Source organism: Vulpes lagopus, chromosome 13 (genome assembly GCF_018345385.1).
Source record: "Vulpes lagopus strain Blue_001 chromosome 13, ASM1834538v1, whole genome shotgun sequence".
NCBI lineage: Eukaryota > Metazoa > Chordata > Mammalia > Carnivora > Canidae > Vulpes > Vulpes lagopus.
Window position 1 is genome coordinate 55,997,519 of NC_054836.1, and position 15,178 is coordinate 56,012,696.

Genomic DNA, 15,178 nt, shown 5'->3' on the forward strand with positions numbered 1-15,178 from the left:
ACGGCCCATGGAAATGCTGGCCTACAGGCCTCACCAATACATCTTTCATTTCATGCTCCCTTGGCGCTTTTCAGATATCAGTTCACGAATTTCTAAAATAAATCTCCATGCAGAAAGGGATGAATAAATAACCTATTCTTGAACTTTCCAAATGACAAGTGTGTGGTAAGACCTCCTAACAGAGCCGTGGCGCAAGGGCTGAAACCCAGACGGTGCCCCCTCCCTGTCTCCCTGTCTGGGCGTGAGGACACCCCCACCCCACCCCACCCCCGCACCTGGCCCATGGCCCGGGCCCGCCAACCACCCGACTCCTCTGCAGAGACCGGGAGGCCAGGTGAAGGCCGAGGGCAAGGACCGGGTCCGCTTCCCCAGCTGTGTGTTCCGGAGTCTTACCAAACAGTCTGACACAGGAGGGGCTCGAGAGATACTTGCCCCATGAAGCAGCGAGGGGCTGGGATGTACCTGGGCATGGTGCATCTACCACGGACATGAGGCCCGCCCAGTCCGACGGCTGACTCGCCCTCCCCGCGTTTGCCATCAGGTCACCGGGCGCAGAGCTTCGGCAAACCGGGCGGCGCCACGGGCCGGCTACGCTGGCGACTCCCCTAAACCTGGGAAGGTCGGCCAGGTAGGCTGCGTGGAGGAAGCAGCGCCACCCTAGCGCCTGGCCTGGCCGCTCACGGGCCGCCTCGGCTTACAGCAAACAACAGGTTAAACGAAGGCTGAGGCTGATCTTTTGAACTTGACTGGAGAAGAGGCGGAGGGCGGCCTGTTTCCTACAGCCAGAGAGGAGACCTCGGGGTGACCCCTGGCCCCGGGCAGCGTTTGTACATCGTAACGGGTGAAAGTGGCCTGTGATGAGGCGCATTCGCTTCTCTGGAGAGGGCAGCGGCATTCCTTGGAGATGGACTATCTCTAACTTGAGGGCCTCTCTGACTCACAGACGCCTGGGGCAAGCCGCAGTAGATAACCACACGGCCAGGAGAATACCCGCCTCCGAAGCCGGGAAAGCCCGCGGCCCGGACCTAGGCTGCAGCGCGGCCTGCACAGTGTCACCTGCACAGCGTCCCGAGGCCGCCGTTTGGGATCCGGGGGAGTCTTTAGCGACGGGTATCGGAGCGCTCGCCGCCCTCCACTGAAGGCCAGTGGCAAGTGTCTTTTGCCGCTGTTGCCATAAGAATATCTTCCCTTATCGTTTCTGAGCTCATAACTTTTTTTTTTTTAAGGAACAGTTAAGGCCGTCGCTGCTCTGCAAGACCCGAGCAGCCTGCAATCGCACGGGCCTGCAGGGAACCTGAGGGAACCTGAGCCAGCGTGAGCGTGAGCGTGAGCGTGAGGCAGGCGTGGGGCCCAGCACCTTCACCTCCCGCCCCGGGGGCCCTGCTCTGTCCTCACGCGGCCTCCCCTTCCGCAAAGATTGCAGACAGTAAAGTGATAGAGTGAGAAAAGTATCAAAACTTTTGTTTTGATCTCTCTTCATTTTATTTACCAGTTACAGACCACACAGCCTCGGGCAAGTTCAGCAGCTTTTCGGAGCCTCCGTTCCCTGCTCTATAAACGGAGGGGCCTGCTGGGCAGGTCCAGAGAAGATGCCCAGAAGGTGTGTAGTGGGGTCCGGGCTCTCAGAGGAACTCCCCTGTGTTCCCACCACCCTTCTCCCCCCGGGGTCTGGGTCTGTCCTCACCCAGGAACACCCCAGGCTCTTGACTCCCCCTTCCACCCTTCTCGTCAGAATTCCCTCCTCTGCCTGCTGTCACTCTCGCAGGACGTCACTGAAGGGCTTGATCATCTCTGTCAAGCTAATTCCAGTGAAAGCCCGGATGGCTGAAATCATTTGAGTGTGTGGACTCACAGACAGTGCAAGAGGGTTCCCGAAAATGCAGGGCCTTCACGCAGAACGACACCCACTTGCACTGGGCAGGCCAGCGTGGGGGATATTTTGGGGTGCCACTTGCCTAGAACACCTTCAGTAAAGATTTATTTTTTCCTTTGTAAGAGATTAGGTATTCCAAAGAATGTGCAGTCTCCCGGGATTTCTTCTTCCCTAATATTTCTGAAAAAAAAAAAAAAAAAAAAAAAAGGATCCAGGGACCGGCCTACACATTGATGCTCCCGCTGTGCTGGCTGCAGTTTGGGAGGCGCACAGAACCTCGGCAACAGTCCCCTGAGATTGTGATTCGATAGTTTTCAGAAGAGGCCCTCGCCTTGGATGATAGCGGACTAGACCTGTAGCCTTCATCCGTTCCACAAACCGAACGGACAAAACAAGCGGGATCCCTTCAGTCACATAAGGAGTTCACCTGAGCAGGAAGCAGGTGCCGCCTACCGAGAGCGAAATGACAGGCATCTGTTACCTGGCCACATTCGATCCGCTCGCCACCACGGCTGGTCTAGCGCCAACAGGGGGAAGGTACCCAATCAGTTAAATAGGAAGTGTGTGCGATAGCTTACGAAGTGAAATAAAACAGTACGGCCACAATAAAGCAGATTGGGTGGCATGAGATGTGATCTAGGGATAGCTGAGTGCCAATTTTAATAGAGAAAACGGAAAAAAAAAAAGATAATTTGCTGTAAGTTTTACTGCAACATTCCGATCCATTTTAGGGCCTCGACACCTTTGAAGGTAACCTGGTTCAGACATATGGGAGTTCCGCTTAGCAGAAAGCAGGCCCTTCCCAAGGCGGTGGGATTCTAGCGAAGGGAAGCGAGTCGCTTAGTGATGGGCCCACTCAGGAGCACGCACGTGCGGGAGCTTCTTTACTACAGACCGACAGGACGCCAGCCCTGTAACCACCACCACCTTCCCTCCGGGACAGGGGTGCGGGGCTCAGAGACGAGCAACACTGTGAGTTACAGGCAGGAGGCTCCCCCCTTCTCACATCCCCCTGGCTCTGCAAACGGAGGTTAGAGGCTGCTCCAGGATGGTTCTGAACCACCCACGTCTGTTTTGACCCACTTTCTAGAATGCACACTACAGGAGTTTCTAGTAGAAAGTGGCCAGGATAGATCTTCATCTTTAGGAGGCCGTAGGTTACACAGGCAAGCGCAAGGCCCTCGGCGGCTGCGTGAGTGCAGCAGGCTTTCTCCGGGGAAATCTGCATCTCGTACATGGGGCTGTGTATACGTGGATTCAAGTATGAAGGATGAAAACCCTACTCTTTCAATAGCTGGAACTTCCGCCTACATGATAGCAAACACCCCTGAATCATATTTTCACTACGACAGTCACCTGACGGTCCACAGAATTAAAAGGAAAAGCTTTATATGGATGACTTTGGCATTTTCTTAGGCCCAGCTATAAAAGGATATGGGAGTATAGCTCAAACAAGTTATGCATAATCTAGGAATCCTAATGGAAATCTGATCTAATACCTCGGAAGTGGCTACTTAAAAAAAAAAAAAAAGAATAACAGTGTGGTTCCTGGTTAATCAACACCAACAAGATCCAACTCACAACTTTTTAAAGCTAAAATGAGCCGAAATAGAACAGAAATAAATTGGGAGTGAATAAACTGTAAAACTTCTCTCAGAAAGTCAGCAAGTAGACACCTGGGTGGCTCAGCGGTTGAGCATCTGCCTTTGGCTCAGCTCGTGATCCCGAGGTTCTGGGATCGAGTCCCACATCGGGCTCCCTACATGGAGCCTGCTTCTCCCTCTTCCTGTGTCTGTCTCTCTCTCTGTGTGTGTCTCTCATGAATAAATAAATAAAATCTTTAAAAAAAAAAAAAAGAAAGTCAGCACCTGCCATAAGATGCCTCGTAGCGGGTGCATCAATGTGTAGGCAGAGTAAAATGGTTAAAAGGATGGACAGGCTCCAGTTCAAGTGCCTGTTCAGCCTCTTAACCAACTTAGAGTTTTTGAACAAACTCTATAACCTTTTTGTCAGAGCCTCATCTTTTCCTCCCATAAAATGGGACAATAACATACCCATTTATAGATTCTTTGTGAGAATCCTCGACAGAAGGCAGATCACGTGCTACTGAATAGCAGGTACTGCAGATGCGTTTGCTATTTTAGGATCAAGAAACAGAACTGTGCTGTCCTAATACCAGGAGGAGAAAAAGCAAAGTGTGGAAGAGTAAACTTCAGGGTCCCAAAGAGGCAACAGGGAATAGATTCAGAGTCTCCTCTGTAGGGAAGACAAGCAAGGTCTCTGTGCCACTGACTCTCCATGAGGCAGTTAAGAGGTCATCAAGCATAATAACTGTTCACGTCCCTTGAAAACTGCTTCAATCCAAAGGCCAGAAAAGATGTCCTGGGGAAGCGGGTCCTCTAAGATTTGGAATGGGGGGCTGGCTTCACCGTGTCTTTTCAGAGCTAGCTAGTGACAAGTTGTGGTGTCAGGGTCAGGTGTACAGGCCAAGGGGTCAGACAGCCAGACACCCATCCCCTCCAAGACCTCTGAGAGCTTGAGCCAGTCATTCCCTTTTCTCAGCCACACAATTGAGATGATGATATGCAGGGCTGCTTATCTGATCTCAAAAGCTAAGATGTGAACTTGGTTCCTTGTTGATCAGCCAAGAGCCACCCTCTTTTTCTCCAACCCCCCGCCCCCCTTTTTTTCCCCAGGAACTGGTTCCAATGCGCTGAGATCATTGGGTGGCTCTACGGATTAAATAAGACCATGTGTGCAATGATCTGAGCCCAGTACCTGGCACACAGGAGTCAATCCATTGTAATTCCTAAAGTGATCAAGATGTCATCATCCCCGTGTCCTGAGGAGCCAGACACTAAACGGCTAGTTAATGGCAAAGGGAAGCCAGACTTCTGGGACATTCCTGTAGCAAAGTACAGGTTTCATGGTGATTTGGCTGAAACTTTGGCCTGACGGGTAGGAGGACTCGTTAGAGGTCCCAAAGCATGTCAGGAATGCGGCAGGGCACAGCATCTGGTCCTTGGGCTCGGTACTTGTTAATCCATAGGCTGCAGGTACAAACCCGCCCAAATGCTGTAAAGAATGCTCTCATCAAACCAGGAAGGAAATTCAACCACTCGGGGACAAAGGAGAGGCTCTGGACTTCTTGTGACGTTCCCTGGTAATTGTCCCCGGTGGTCAGCCTAGTGTTAGGAGCTGGCTGTCATCTGCACTGTTTTACTGGTTTCTTTCCAATTACTTTAGAACCAAAAACAAATTTAGAATTTAAATGCAAGGATGTTTTTCCTGGTAATGAATTCCCTTGCTTTCTACTAAGGCTGAGGAGTTGGCTCGAGCCAGGAGTTGGCTGTGTGCTCTCCATCTCCTCCTATCCACTGAGACTTGCGCTCGTTCTTATTTTGTAGGACTCTTTCGCAAAGACTGTGCTAAGCCTGGAGCTCAGCGCTGCCCAGAGAGGTGAGAGGTGAGAGCGGCAGGTGCGTAAAAACCGCACTGGTGGGGACGGCTACGTTGAGGCTGATGGAGCTGCTCTTTGAGTGAGTTCAAGACAGATGAAGTGCTGTCTGCAAGGGAAGGGTGTGGCTTTAATGAACAAAATGCCTCAAACACAGCCCTCATCCACTGCCCACCAACGGCCAAGCCAGGGGGGATGAATTTTCGCTTTCTAGTATTTGGCAACTTCTCAGCAAAATCGAAAGAACGAGAGAGCGGGACGTATGGCAGCTCTCAAAACAGGCTAACTTTACAGCCCTGGGCCCCCCTTCCGTGGTCACAAAGGTGGGATTTGTGACGGAGAAGGTACAGCGCGTAGCTGTACTGCTCGGGGCTGAAGGATCACAAGAAAGATGGGGCGGGGGGCGCCGTCCAGCGTACGTGCGTCCACCAGGTAGTTCTGTCCAGGCTGAGGGGTCTGGCTACCCTGCGCATTTGGACTCTTTGCCACGTACTTTCTTGGGTTCACCTTTCTCCAGAATCTGCACATGGTCAACCCATTCCACCAGCTGCTTAGGAAAGCTCTCTGCGCGCTTCACGAATCATAAGCACAGAACTCTGGACCTGATAGCAGCTGGCTGCCCCTACAGAGCCGTCCGGCTGCCAGCACAGAAGAACCGCGTTTGGGCTGTGGAGCGCCCATCAGCGAAGGAATCAGGTGCTGTGAATCACGCGTTCGGACTCACCTGCGTCTCGGTCCCTGATACAATAGTCTGGAGAATTCTCAAAATACACGAGGTCATTTTTGGTTGGCTTCTTGAACCTCTTGTTAGCCACCGTGAACCCCGTGCCATCCTGGTTCATGACGACCTGGATGGCCCCGTTGTACTTCCTCCAGAGGTAATCGCCCGTTTTTCTGAAGTCCGCCATGGCCAGCCAGCACGTCCTCAGCGTACACGAGCCGCTCACGCCGTGACACTTGCATTCCTGCTTCAAGAACCGCTTCACCGCCTGCCGGGAGAGACGGGCAAGTTCAGAGCGGGCAGACTCAAGGCCTGACCCGTGCTACACTTCTCCTTACATCTGAGCACTCAGGAAGGGACTCTGATGGCAGAGGGGCCCGGGGCTTAGGACTGGGAGATGGTGGAGGTCCCTCTGGCCACCCCACACTGACCACAGTAGGCGGGGTCCTGGGGGGAGTCGCGGTGGGGGCAGAGCCTTGACCATGAGCGCTGTTTGGCTAAAGGGATAACGGGGACCTCACTAAGTGGCAGTGAAGAGGGCCGAGGGCCAGTCTGAAGACGAGAGAATGAACCCGAGGCCCCCCTAGACAAACGTGGCTTTATTATATGGAACATGTCCCGGACGGCTCCGTAATGGCTAAGCCTGTTGCTTTCGATAAGCCCGTAATAATGGTCGTGGCTATTCGGAGGCTGCCGTCCGTGTTCCAGGCGCTGGCCTACTGCTCTCCACGCTCCAGCTCAATGACCGCAATCTTCGCCACAATCCTGTGCCACCATATTTATTTTGCAGATGACGGAGGGGCAAGTCTGAGGGAGGTCACAGCATTTGCCCAAAGTGACTCGGCTGGTTTAGGGCAGAGCCTGGGTGCACCGGAAGTCAGCGGATCTCCATTAAATTTGGGAGATTATCGCCCAACTGTGGCCAAATTATTCCACGTAGGTAACAGGGCTGAGCTAGCTCGGTCCTTTAATGGAGGTGAAGCAAAGGCAGAGGGGACAAGCCCGTCTCAGCTGGTTCGCAGCACGGGCCCCCTCTTCGTGAGGCTGTAGGCTGCGGACAGGGCCCCGCGGGCCTGGAACTGCCCAGGGACACTTCCGCGTGGGTCCTGGGATTAGCCAGCACACCTGTGCAGCCCCAGCGCAACTTTATGAGTGTTACGAGGGCCTGCCCCATTTCTCCCTGGCTCGGCTAAGTGAAGAGAGTCATCAGCACCCATGGTCCCCAGAGACACCGGAGCTACTGTTCTTCCCATTTCACAAGTGAGGAAACTAGGGATCGGGGAAAGACGAGGACTGGCCCAGACTCCGAGGCCAGGATGTGGAACGGCGGATGCAAACCCAGACTCTGGAGTCCTTCCAGCTCATAATACGGACAAATACATGGATTTCCTCGAAATATTTTCTAACGGCGTGTTTTCTGACTACAAACCTTTCTGTGTTCCCTTTTTCATACGACTCACTACTTTAACAATTGTCATCCTCCTTCCCCAACAGAACTAACTTCTTGTTCAACCAGTTTTTCAAATTATTATAATATTGAAAGAGCTTTTTGTTGCCCATTGTTGATCATGACTGATGATTACGGGCTCCCCCCCCCCCATCAAATACCCAAAGCAAGACGACACACAGAAGGGCCGTGGGGGCGACCAGCCTTGGAGGTCTCACCAAAACCAAGCCTTTGGTCCTTGGCTCAGTCATGGAGCAGTGGAGGAGAAACCTGCCTGCCGAGGGCTCCCACTGTCTCTATTTTTGTATCCCCAAGACCACACCTATGAGGGATGGAAGGCATAGGCAGGGGGGACAGTGAACTCCCTTGATGACATTATCCAAGGTCATTCCAGGAGACCAGCCTTCCAGGCTGCCTCACCAGGGTTTTTACTTTGCCCAGACCTGGTTTTTCCTTTTCTACAGATTCAGTTGCTTTTCTACCCAAGTGTGCAGTAAGGTTCTTCATTCCAGAAGGTCAGTCTCAATGAAGTTATTCTAGAGCCAAGACATGTTACGGTGGCTCTACAGTTGTGAATTCACTCACGCTCCTCCCAGGTTGGGCCTTAGCACCCTGTGTTTCCCGCGTTGCCCCTCGTGGTGAACTGTGCCCTATTAACATTTGAAATCTGTCCTCTTCAGCGTGAGCCTGCCTTGAAGGGCAAGGACAGAGAAGTGAGCAAGAGGAATGTCCCTAGTTTGGTCTTCTGGGTCACAGGGATCTGGGGATACTAAAGGGATGTCTTAGAATGAATTCCTTTTCTGGAACGACGCTCCCCCGGGTGCCTCCTTCCCCTCCCTGGGTATTTGGTATGAGGTTCCCTGGGTGACCTGGACAGAAGGACACAGCCACAGACGCAGCCCCAGGAGGGCCATCTTGGATCCCTGACTGCCCCATTTGGGTCCCACCTGTTCGGGAGTTTTCTATCCTAAGATCTCAATAGAGCCACACAGAACTCACTCCATGCCAAGTGCTTGGGAACTGAATATCCATTCTTCAAAGCTTGTTCCTTTTAAAGCCGTGTTATTTACTCATAAACAACACTCTTAGGGATGCCTGGGTGGCTCAGTGGTTGAGCGTCAGCCTTTGGCTCAGGTTGTGATCCTGTTGTCCCAGGATTGAGATTGAGTCCCACATCAGAAGTCGTCGTCGTCGTCTTCTTCTTCTTCTTCTTTTTTTTTTTTTGCTGCAAGGGGAGTCTGCTTCTCCCTCTGCCTGTATCTCTGCCTCTCTCTGTGTGTGTGTCTAATGAATAAATAAATAAAATCTTAAAAAAAAAAACCCACAACACTCTTAGCTTTAAAAATGACAGGAAATATTACTGCTGTCCCTTGTAATGCTGTTTCCAGGCTGTAAAGCTCAAAGCTGGTATTTTAGAGGACTAACTGAAACATATGCGTATTAATTTAAAATTGGATCTTAAAAATATGTCTTATACATGCACCCAGCAGTGGCACACACTGCTGACCACCACCATCACTGGCAACCACCATTCCCTTCTTCCTTCCTAAGTTCTGTCCAGGTGTTGGGCAGCCAAGTGCTTCAGAACCGGCCGAGCCTCTCTCTGACCCGGAGCAGCCCAAATCAGTAATAGTAATTCCACTGTCCTGCTCCTGATTCAGCTGAGGCCGATATGTCGTTAGGTGCAATGTACAGGGGTATTTGGGCGAAAGACTTCTTTACTCTTTAAAAGAGACGTGGGAGGAGAAGCTTCTCTGTCTCTGGATGCAGCTCGCCGCAGCAGCCCCCTTGGGACGCGAGGCAGCCAACTCAAGGCCAGCAATAAGCTGCTGATGGTGGTATCGAAAGATGGGAAGGACTGGGTTCTGGAGGACGTTGCTGGGCTGCTTGAGTGAATCCACCTTGGCCTGGCCCCGCCTCTGTACTTCTTGAGATCCAAGATATTAAGTTTGTGCCCCCAGGGTCTATTACTTATAACTACAAGTATTTCGACTGGAACCATGGTCAGTTTTTGATTGTGGATTAATCACAGGCTCCGTCTGACAGTTAACCTTGGGGGAAAGTGAGACCTTCTCTTGATGCTGGGTTTGCTCACAGCTCCAGGCTCTGCTCTTAACACACAGCAGGTTCTGGGGTGGGGGGGGGGGGGGGAGACGGGGGCTCCATCACAGCTCGGGGCCACCTCCGCCTCTGGGTTTGCAGATTTGAAATTCAAACTCGAAACTGAGAGGGGGACAACACCCTGCTCAATCAGGCACAAGGAAGGGGACCTAAGCCTAGGTGGCCTGATTTAGAGAGCAGCTAACACAAGAATAAGGAATGGGACTGAGCAACTCATGGTGAGTTTAGGAGCTTCCTAGTTTAGAAGAATTCCCATGATCAAGTGTTACAATACCGTTGTCACAACCGCTGCCACCGCCACTTATCTGTCACAAGTGGCTTACATGTGTTATCGAATTACCACAATTAGGCAAAATAGGTTATGATTCCCATCCTATACTTATGAAAACCGGGGCTCTGGGAGGAAAGTAAAACCCCCAGAGTTACCCAGATAGTCAGCGGGTCCGGACAGAACGAGGGTGTGAGTCCACGTCTCCCTCCCAGGTCTGTGTTCTTTCCAAAGACATTTAAAATCCTATATAAATTGCATTGTGCTTTTCTGAAATTTTAAATCGTGCGTACTGTTTCCCTCCATTCTTTTGAATGAGTCAAAAATGAACAAGGCAAGACTGCCTGCATAGTGGGGAGGAATTATACTAGAAAAAAAAAGAAGGGTCAAGCTCTGAATGGAATAGACTAAAACAACAGGAATCTGGGGATTGTTCCCTGGAATCTGGGGAGAGCAGGCCAGTGATTCTCATTCCGGCCACACATTTAAATCCCCTGGGGATGGGTGCCAGGACCCAGACCCACCTCTCCCTGGGCAGAAAGAAATCAGAACCTACAGGCTGGGAGCAGGGTGGGCCGTGTGGCTACCAGGGGTCTCAGGTGCTTCTAACAGGCAGCAGGGCGGAGGATCCTGCACCCTGAGCCAGGCAGGCCCCGGAGGGGGAAGGAAGTGGCTGCATGGCCTGAGTCCCATCCCACTGGGGGCCGGGGTGGAGCAGGGGAGCCGCTCCCGCTGCAGGGAGCAGCATTACGTTTCTAGGAACAGGGATGGCTGATTACGGAATTGAAGTGTCCTACCCTGTGTCTCTCAAGTGTCCTAGTGTCCAGGAAGAAATGGCTACAAGCAACAGTGCTCATGCTGCTTTGGAGAGAATCAAAGATGGGGGTTGGAGCAAAACCCAAGTGCTTTTAGGGGACCAGGCTTCAGTGGGGGGCCTGACCCAGGGGATGCTCTCCGGGGAGTCTGCACAGGCGGGCGGCAGGAGGGGCGCAGCCACAGACTTACCTGCGGGTAGAAGGAGGAGTGAGCAGGGCGGAGGGCATGGGGTCACCCAGGGGTTGGCCCACACTCGGGGCTTTTTGTGTTTGTTGGGTTTTAATCATGACTTTCACAATTTTTAATTAAAGAGATATGTGCGCACGGTTTAAAAATATCAGCTAGTCCAGGAGAGATCAGGGTGGAAGGCAGGAACTTTCTGTTGTACCCTCCCCACCCCTCCCCCTGCTCCCAACTGCACAGCACAACCCCAGGGGTGGCCACTCAGAATGAATTCTGCTTTCACCCTGTCTGGCAGTTACCTAAATGCTTGTAGGACAGCTCTGCGCTTGGGGAGGAACAGAAAACGGCATCCCAAGACACCAGAGGGTCAACTGTCATAATAACTGAACAAACCCACAGTAACCACGAGGTGCGGAGAGCCCCCTGGAGGGTGCCGTGCCAGACTGGCACAACCGAATGTGGCGGCCTCATGTGTCCCTACTCCTCGACACAGGGTATTGCCTAAGAGGCTTCCTACAGTGGTTGAGAATTTGACCGAGTCCTCACTTCCCCCACCCCGCCTCTCAATAGGGTTAGATCACGGTTCTGGTCAATCTAGGCAACTTCAAGGCACGAAGCTGAACAGCCCCACCTGTTCTTGTTCCAAAAGTCCTAGGTGCTGTGTCCTGTGAAGATTTTACAGTCCCTCGTCCCTCCTCCCCTTCTCCCCTTCTGCTTCCCAGTCTTTGTCAGCAGCACCTGTCCTTCTACAGGGACAAAGATGAGAGCATTTAAGTCCTATCCCGTGACTCCAGGTGCCTCCCACATGTGTCTAGACATCGATGCTCAAAACTGAACACGATAGACATGGAGGAAAGAGTGTTAACTGCACAACCGAGGACCATGCCAGGACTGCAGGTCCTAATCCCTGATCCAGGATCACAGCCTCGGTGCCAAAGAAGAATGCTACTGGGGTGAAGTTTCGGGTTTTCCCATGTTCCTTGCTACCAACTGCACTTACTGTGACCTGATGTTTTGCGCCCTCACAATCCTTCCATCCGTCCCAACACTTCTCCCGTTTCCTGGGGCCTCCATGACCCTCCACGTTCTTCCGACCTGGACTGGCTACGCAGCTGAGACCCACATCATGCCCTCCCAGTTCGGACACACTACTCTGCTAGATAAGAGCCAGGCTGGCTCTTTTGTGGTATATTCCTTCTCTCTGCAGCAACTTCTTACCTCCTTCCAAGGTGCATGTGGGATACGTTGTCTGAATTCTTATGTGTCTAAAATGTCTTCATTCAACCTTCATACTTGATTAATAGCTTGGCTGGGTATAGAATTTTGAAAATTCTACACACACCCAAATAATTTTCCCTCAAAACCGGAAGGTGTTGCCCCATAGGCTTTGGCTTCTAGTGATGCAGATGGGGAGTCTGATGTCTGGCTGATTCTTGGGCAAGTGACGTTTGTTTTCATTTCACTTTGTCTTTTTTTTTTTTTTTTTCCTACGTGGACGTCTCTAAAACTTTCCTTTATCCTAGGTGTTCCGAAATATCACCAAGATATTTAGGATTTTAAGAAAAAAAAAAATCAATCCTGCTCAGCTCTTAGCGGGCCCTTTCAATCTGGAAACTCCTGTCCTTCAGCACAGAGAGAGTCTCTTGATATTTTCGTCTCCCCTCCATTTTAAAAAACTTTCCTAACGGCATTCTAGTTAGTTGCTGAGCCTTCTCAATTGGTCCTTTATGTCTTTTATATTTTCTCGCTTATATTTTTAATTCTTTCTGGCTTCTTGAGGAAGAAATTCCATTAAAGTAACACTCCTGGCTCTCACCATTCATTCCCTTACTCATTTCTCTCCAGGGAGAAGTGACTTGCCCAGCTAGTGAGCTTAGAGGAAGGACAGGGCTTGTGTGCCTGGGTTCCTTCTTGTTGGGCATCTGCCAACCTGTGGAGAAGATGAGTTATGATCAGTTCCTACCCTCCAGCAAGGGGCTCCCTGCAGGGGCTCCAATGTGCAGCCTGTAACGGAGTGAGTAAGTCTGTCCGGTTCAGGGGTGGAGTGCTAGGCAGTGCTTTGAAGCTTTGAAGCTATATCCTCCAGTGCAGCTTTTTTTTTTTTTTTTTTTTTTTTTTTAAGTAGAGCAACAGACATTTTTATTCTATCCATCCATCTCCTTTATCCATTTTTCCAGTTGGTTTCAAATTCACGTGGGAAAGATGGGTATTGTTTATGGATCTCCTTAAACTCCACTTGTCTTTTGGGCTTCTTCTTCTTTCCTTTATTTATTTAGTTTGAAGCAAAATTGATATATAACATTATACAAGTTCCAGATGTACAACATTATAATTTGACATCTGTATACGTTACAAAGTGATCACCATCAAAAGTCTAGTTACCATCCATTCTATAATTGACCCCCGCTGCCCCACCCTGCTTCCCCTGTGGTAACCATCAACCTATTCTCTATCTGTGAGTTTGTTTTTGTATTGCTTTGCTTGTTCACTTTGTTATTTTAGATTCCACATATGAATGAAATCGTATGGTATCTGTCTTTCTCAGTCTGACTCATTTCACTTTACATGATACCCTTAAGATCTATCCGTGTTGTCACACATGGCAAGATTTCATTCTTTATGGCTGAGTAGTATACCACGGTGCATCGCTACCCCTTACTACTTATCCATCCATCCACTGATGGTCACACGTCGGCTGCTTCTATATCCTGGCTGTCGTAAATAATGCTGCAGAAACTTTTCAAATTAGTCTTTTAATATTCTTCAGATAAACACAGAGGCATGAAATATCTGGGTCCTATGGTGGATAGATCTAGTCTTAGTTTCCTAAGGAATCTCCATACTGCTTTCCTGGGCTTCTTGCTGTGCTTTTTGGGAGGTTTCTTTGACTTTCTCTTCCAAGTTCTTTCTACTCTCTAGTTGTCACTTTTTCAAAGCATCCATTCTTGTAGTTGATGAATGTTAACATCTTCTGAAATATCTGTGAGGAGACTAATCAGGCTTCTAAAAAACCATCTTCTCCAGGAAGCCCGGATGGCTCAGTGGTTTAGCACCACCTTCGGCCCAGGGCGTGATCCTGGAGACCCAGGATCGAGTCCCACATTGAGTCTCACATCGAGTCCCACATCGGGCCCCCTGCATGGAGCCTGCTTGTGTCTCTGCCTCTCTCTCTGTGTCTCTCATGAATAAATAAATAAAATCTTAAAAAAGAAAAAGTCCTCTTCTCATTACTGAATTACTGGGTTTTTTTTTTTTTCTTGGTTCATTTTTTCCTGCAATTTTTTTTTGTTTTTTTTTCCTCTGCTGAATTTAATCAAATATATGGTAATCCTTAGACACTCTCTTCATATTTAAGAATGAAGTCATGAAATGGTATTTAGGAACACTGGTTATATGAGCGGGGCTTGTGGGTCAGAGAGATTTGCTTTCCCGTGTACAGGTAGTACACTGGCGTTATACTGGAGACTAACTCCAGAAAGCCTGGGAGGTGAAGCCAGTACCAGGAGTTCCACTCAGCGGGGAGGAGAGTGGATGGGATTCATTATTCCATCTACGGGTTTTTCAGTTAGTCCCAGTTTTCAGGCCTACGCTTCTCTCCAATGCTCATTAGTACTTGAGCATCTTACTTCTCACGTTAGCTATTGTTCCATCTGCTTTTTCCTTTCCCCCATCTGTTTGTATCCTTCTAGACCGTGACTTCTACATCCTTCTATATCAGTTAACAATTTCTTTACTTGGTTCCCACTTCCTAGAAATTTGTTGGGCTCTCTCATTTCTTTGACAATTCTCCTTACTGTTGTTGATTTAAACCATTTTATCCCATTGCTATAGTTTTAATGAGGTTTTGGGAGGAAGACGGGAAACACCATATGTCTTGTCCACAGCCTTGAGTCTATTTGCACTGAAATGTCTGTAAGGGGACAAGGACCGTGGGGCAGGGCCAGGGGGTGGGGAACTTCTCCATCTTCCATAGATAGACCCTCTGCACTGCTCAATCTACTTTTGTTTGGGCAAGTATGGTTTTACGGCAGGAAGAAAGGACACTAGAAAGAACTGATTACAATGACTTGTTTTCTCTCTTCAGTGCGTAATGTTGAAAGCTTCTTCCAAAAACAGGGCCCATGACACAAGTCTTGGTTTCTCTTTTTCTCAAATCTTTCCAAAAGGGTCTCTTCTGCTTCTTTCTCTGATTGTTAATGGCTGCTGCTTCAAGGTTGCTGTGAAGATTCCATTTCCAGCCTTCCCTAGATCCTCTTTCACGTTCTCACGTTCTCACGGCCCCGGTGGCTTTT

The 15,178-nt window shown here is 50.0% G+C and overlaps 1 protein-coding gene across 3 annotated transcripts in view; it reads right to left on the bottom strand.

Annotated features, from left to right (window-relative positions):
• WNT2 (Wnt family member 2) overlaps positions 1-15,178 on the bottom strand; it is a 47,230-nt gene that overhangs the window by 15,274 nt on the left and 16,778 nt on the right. For 2 of the 3 annotated variants that reach the window (XM_041727275.1, XM_041727276.1), the window contains exon 4: positions 6,055-6,319. In XM_041727275.1, coding sequence (XP_041583209.1) covers positions 6,055-6,319 — 265 coding nt within the window. Of the gene's footprint in view, positions 1-1,749; positions 2,054-6,054; positions 6,320-15,178 lie in introns of those variants that run through there. The other variant, XM_041727278.1, reaches the window with a different exon arrangement.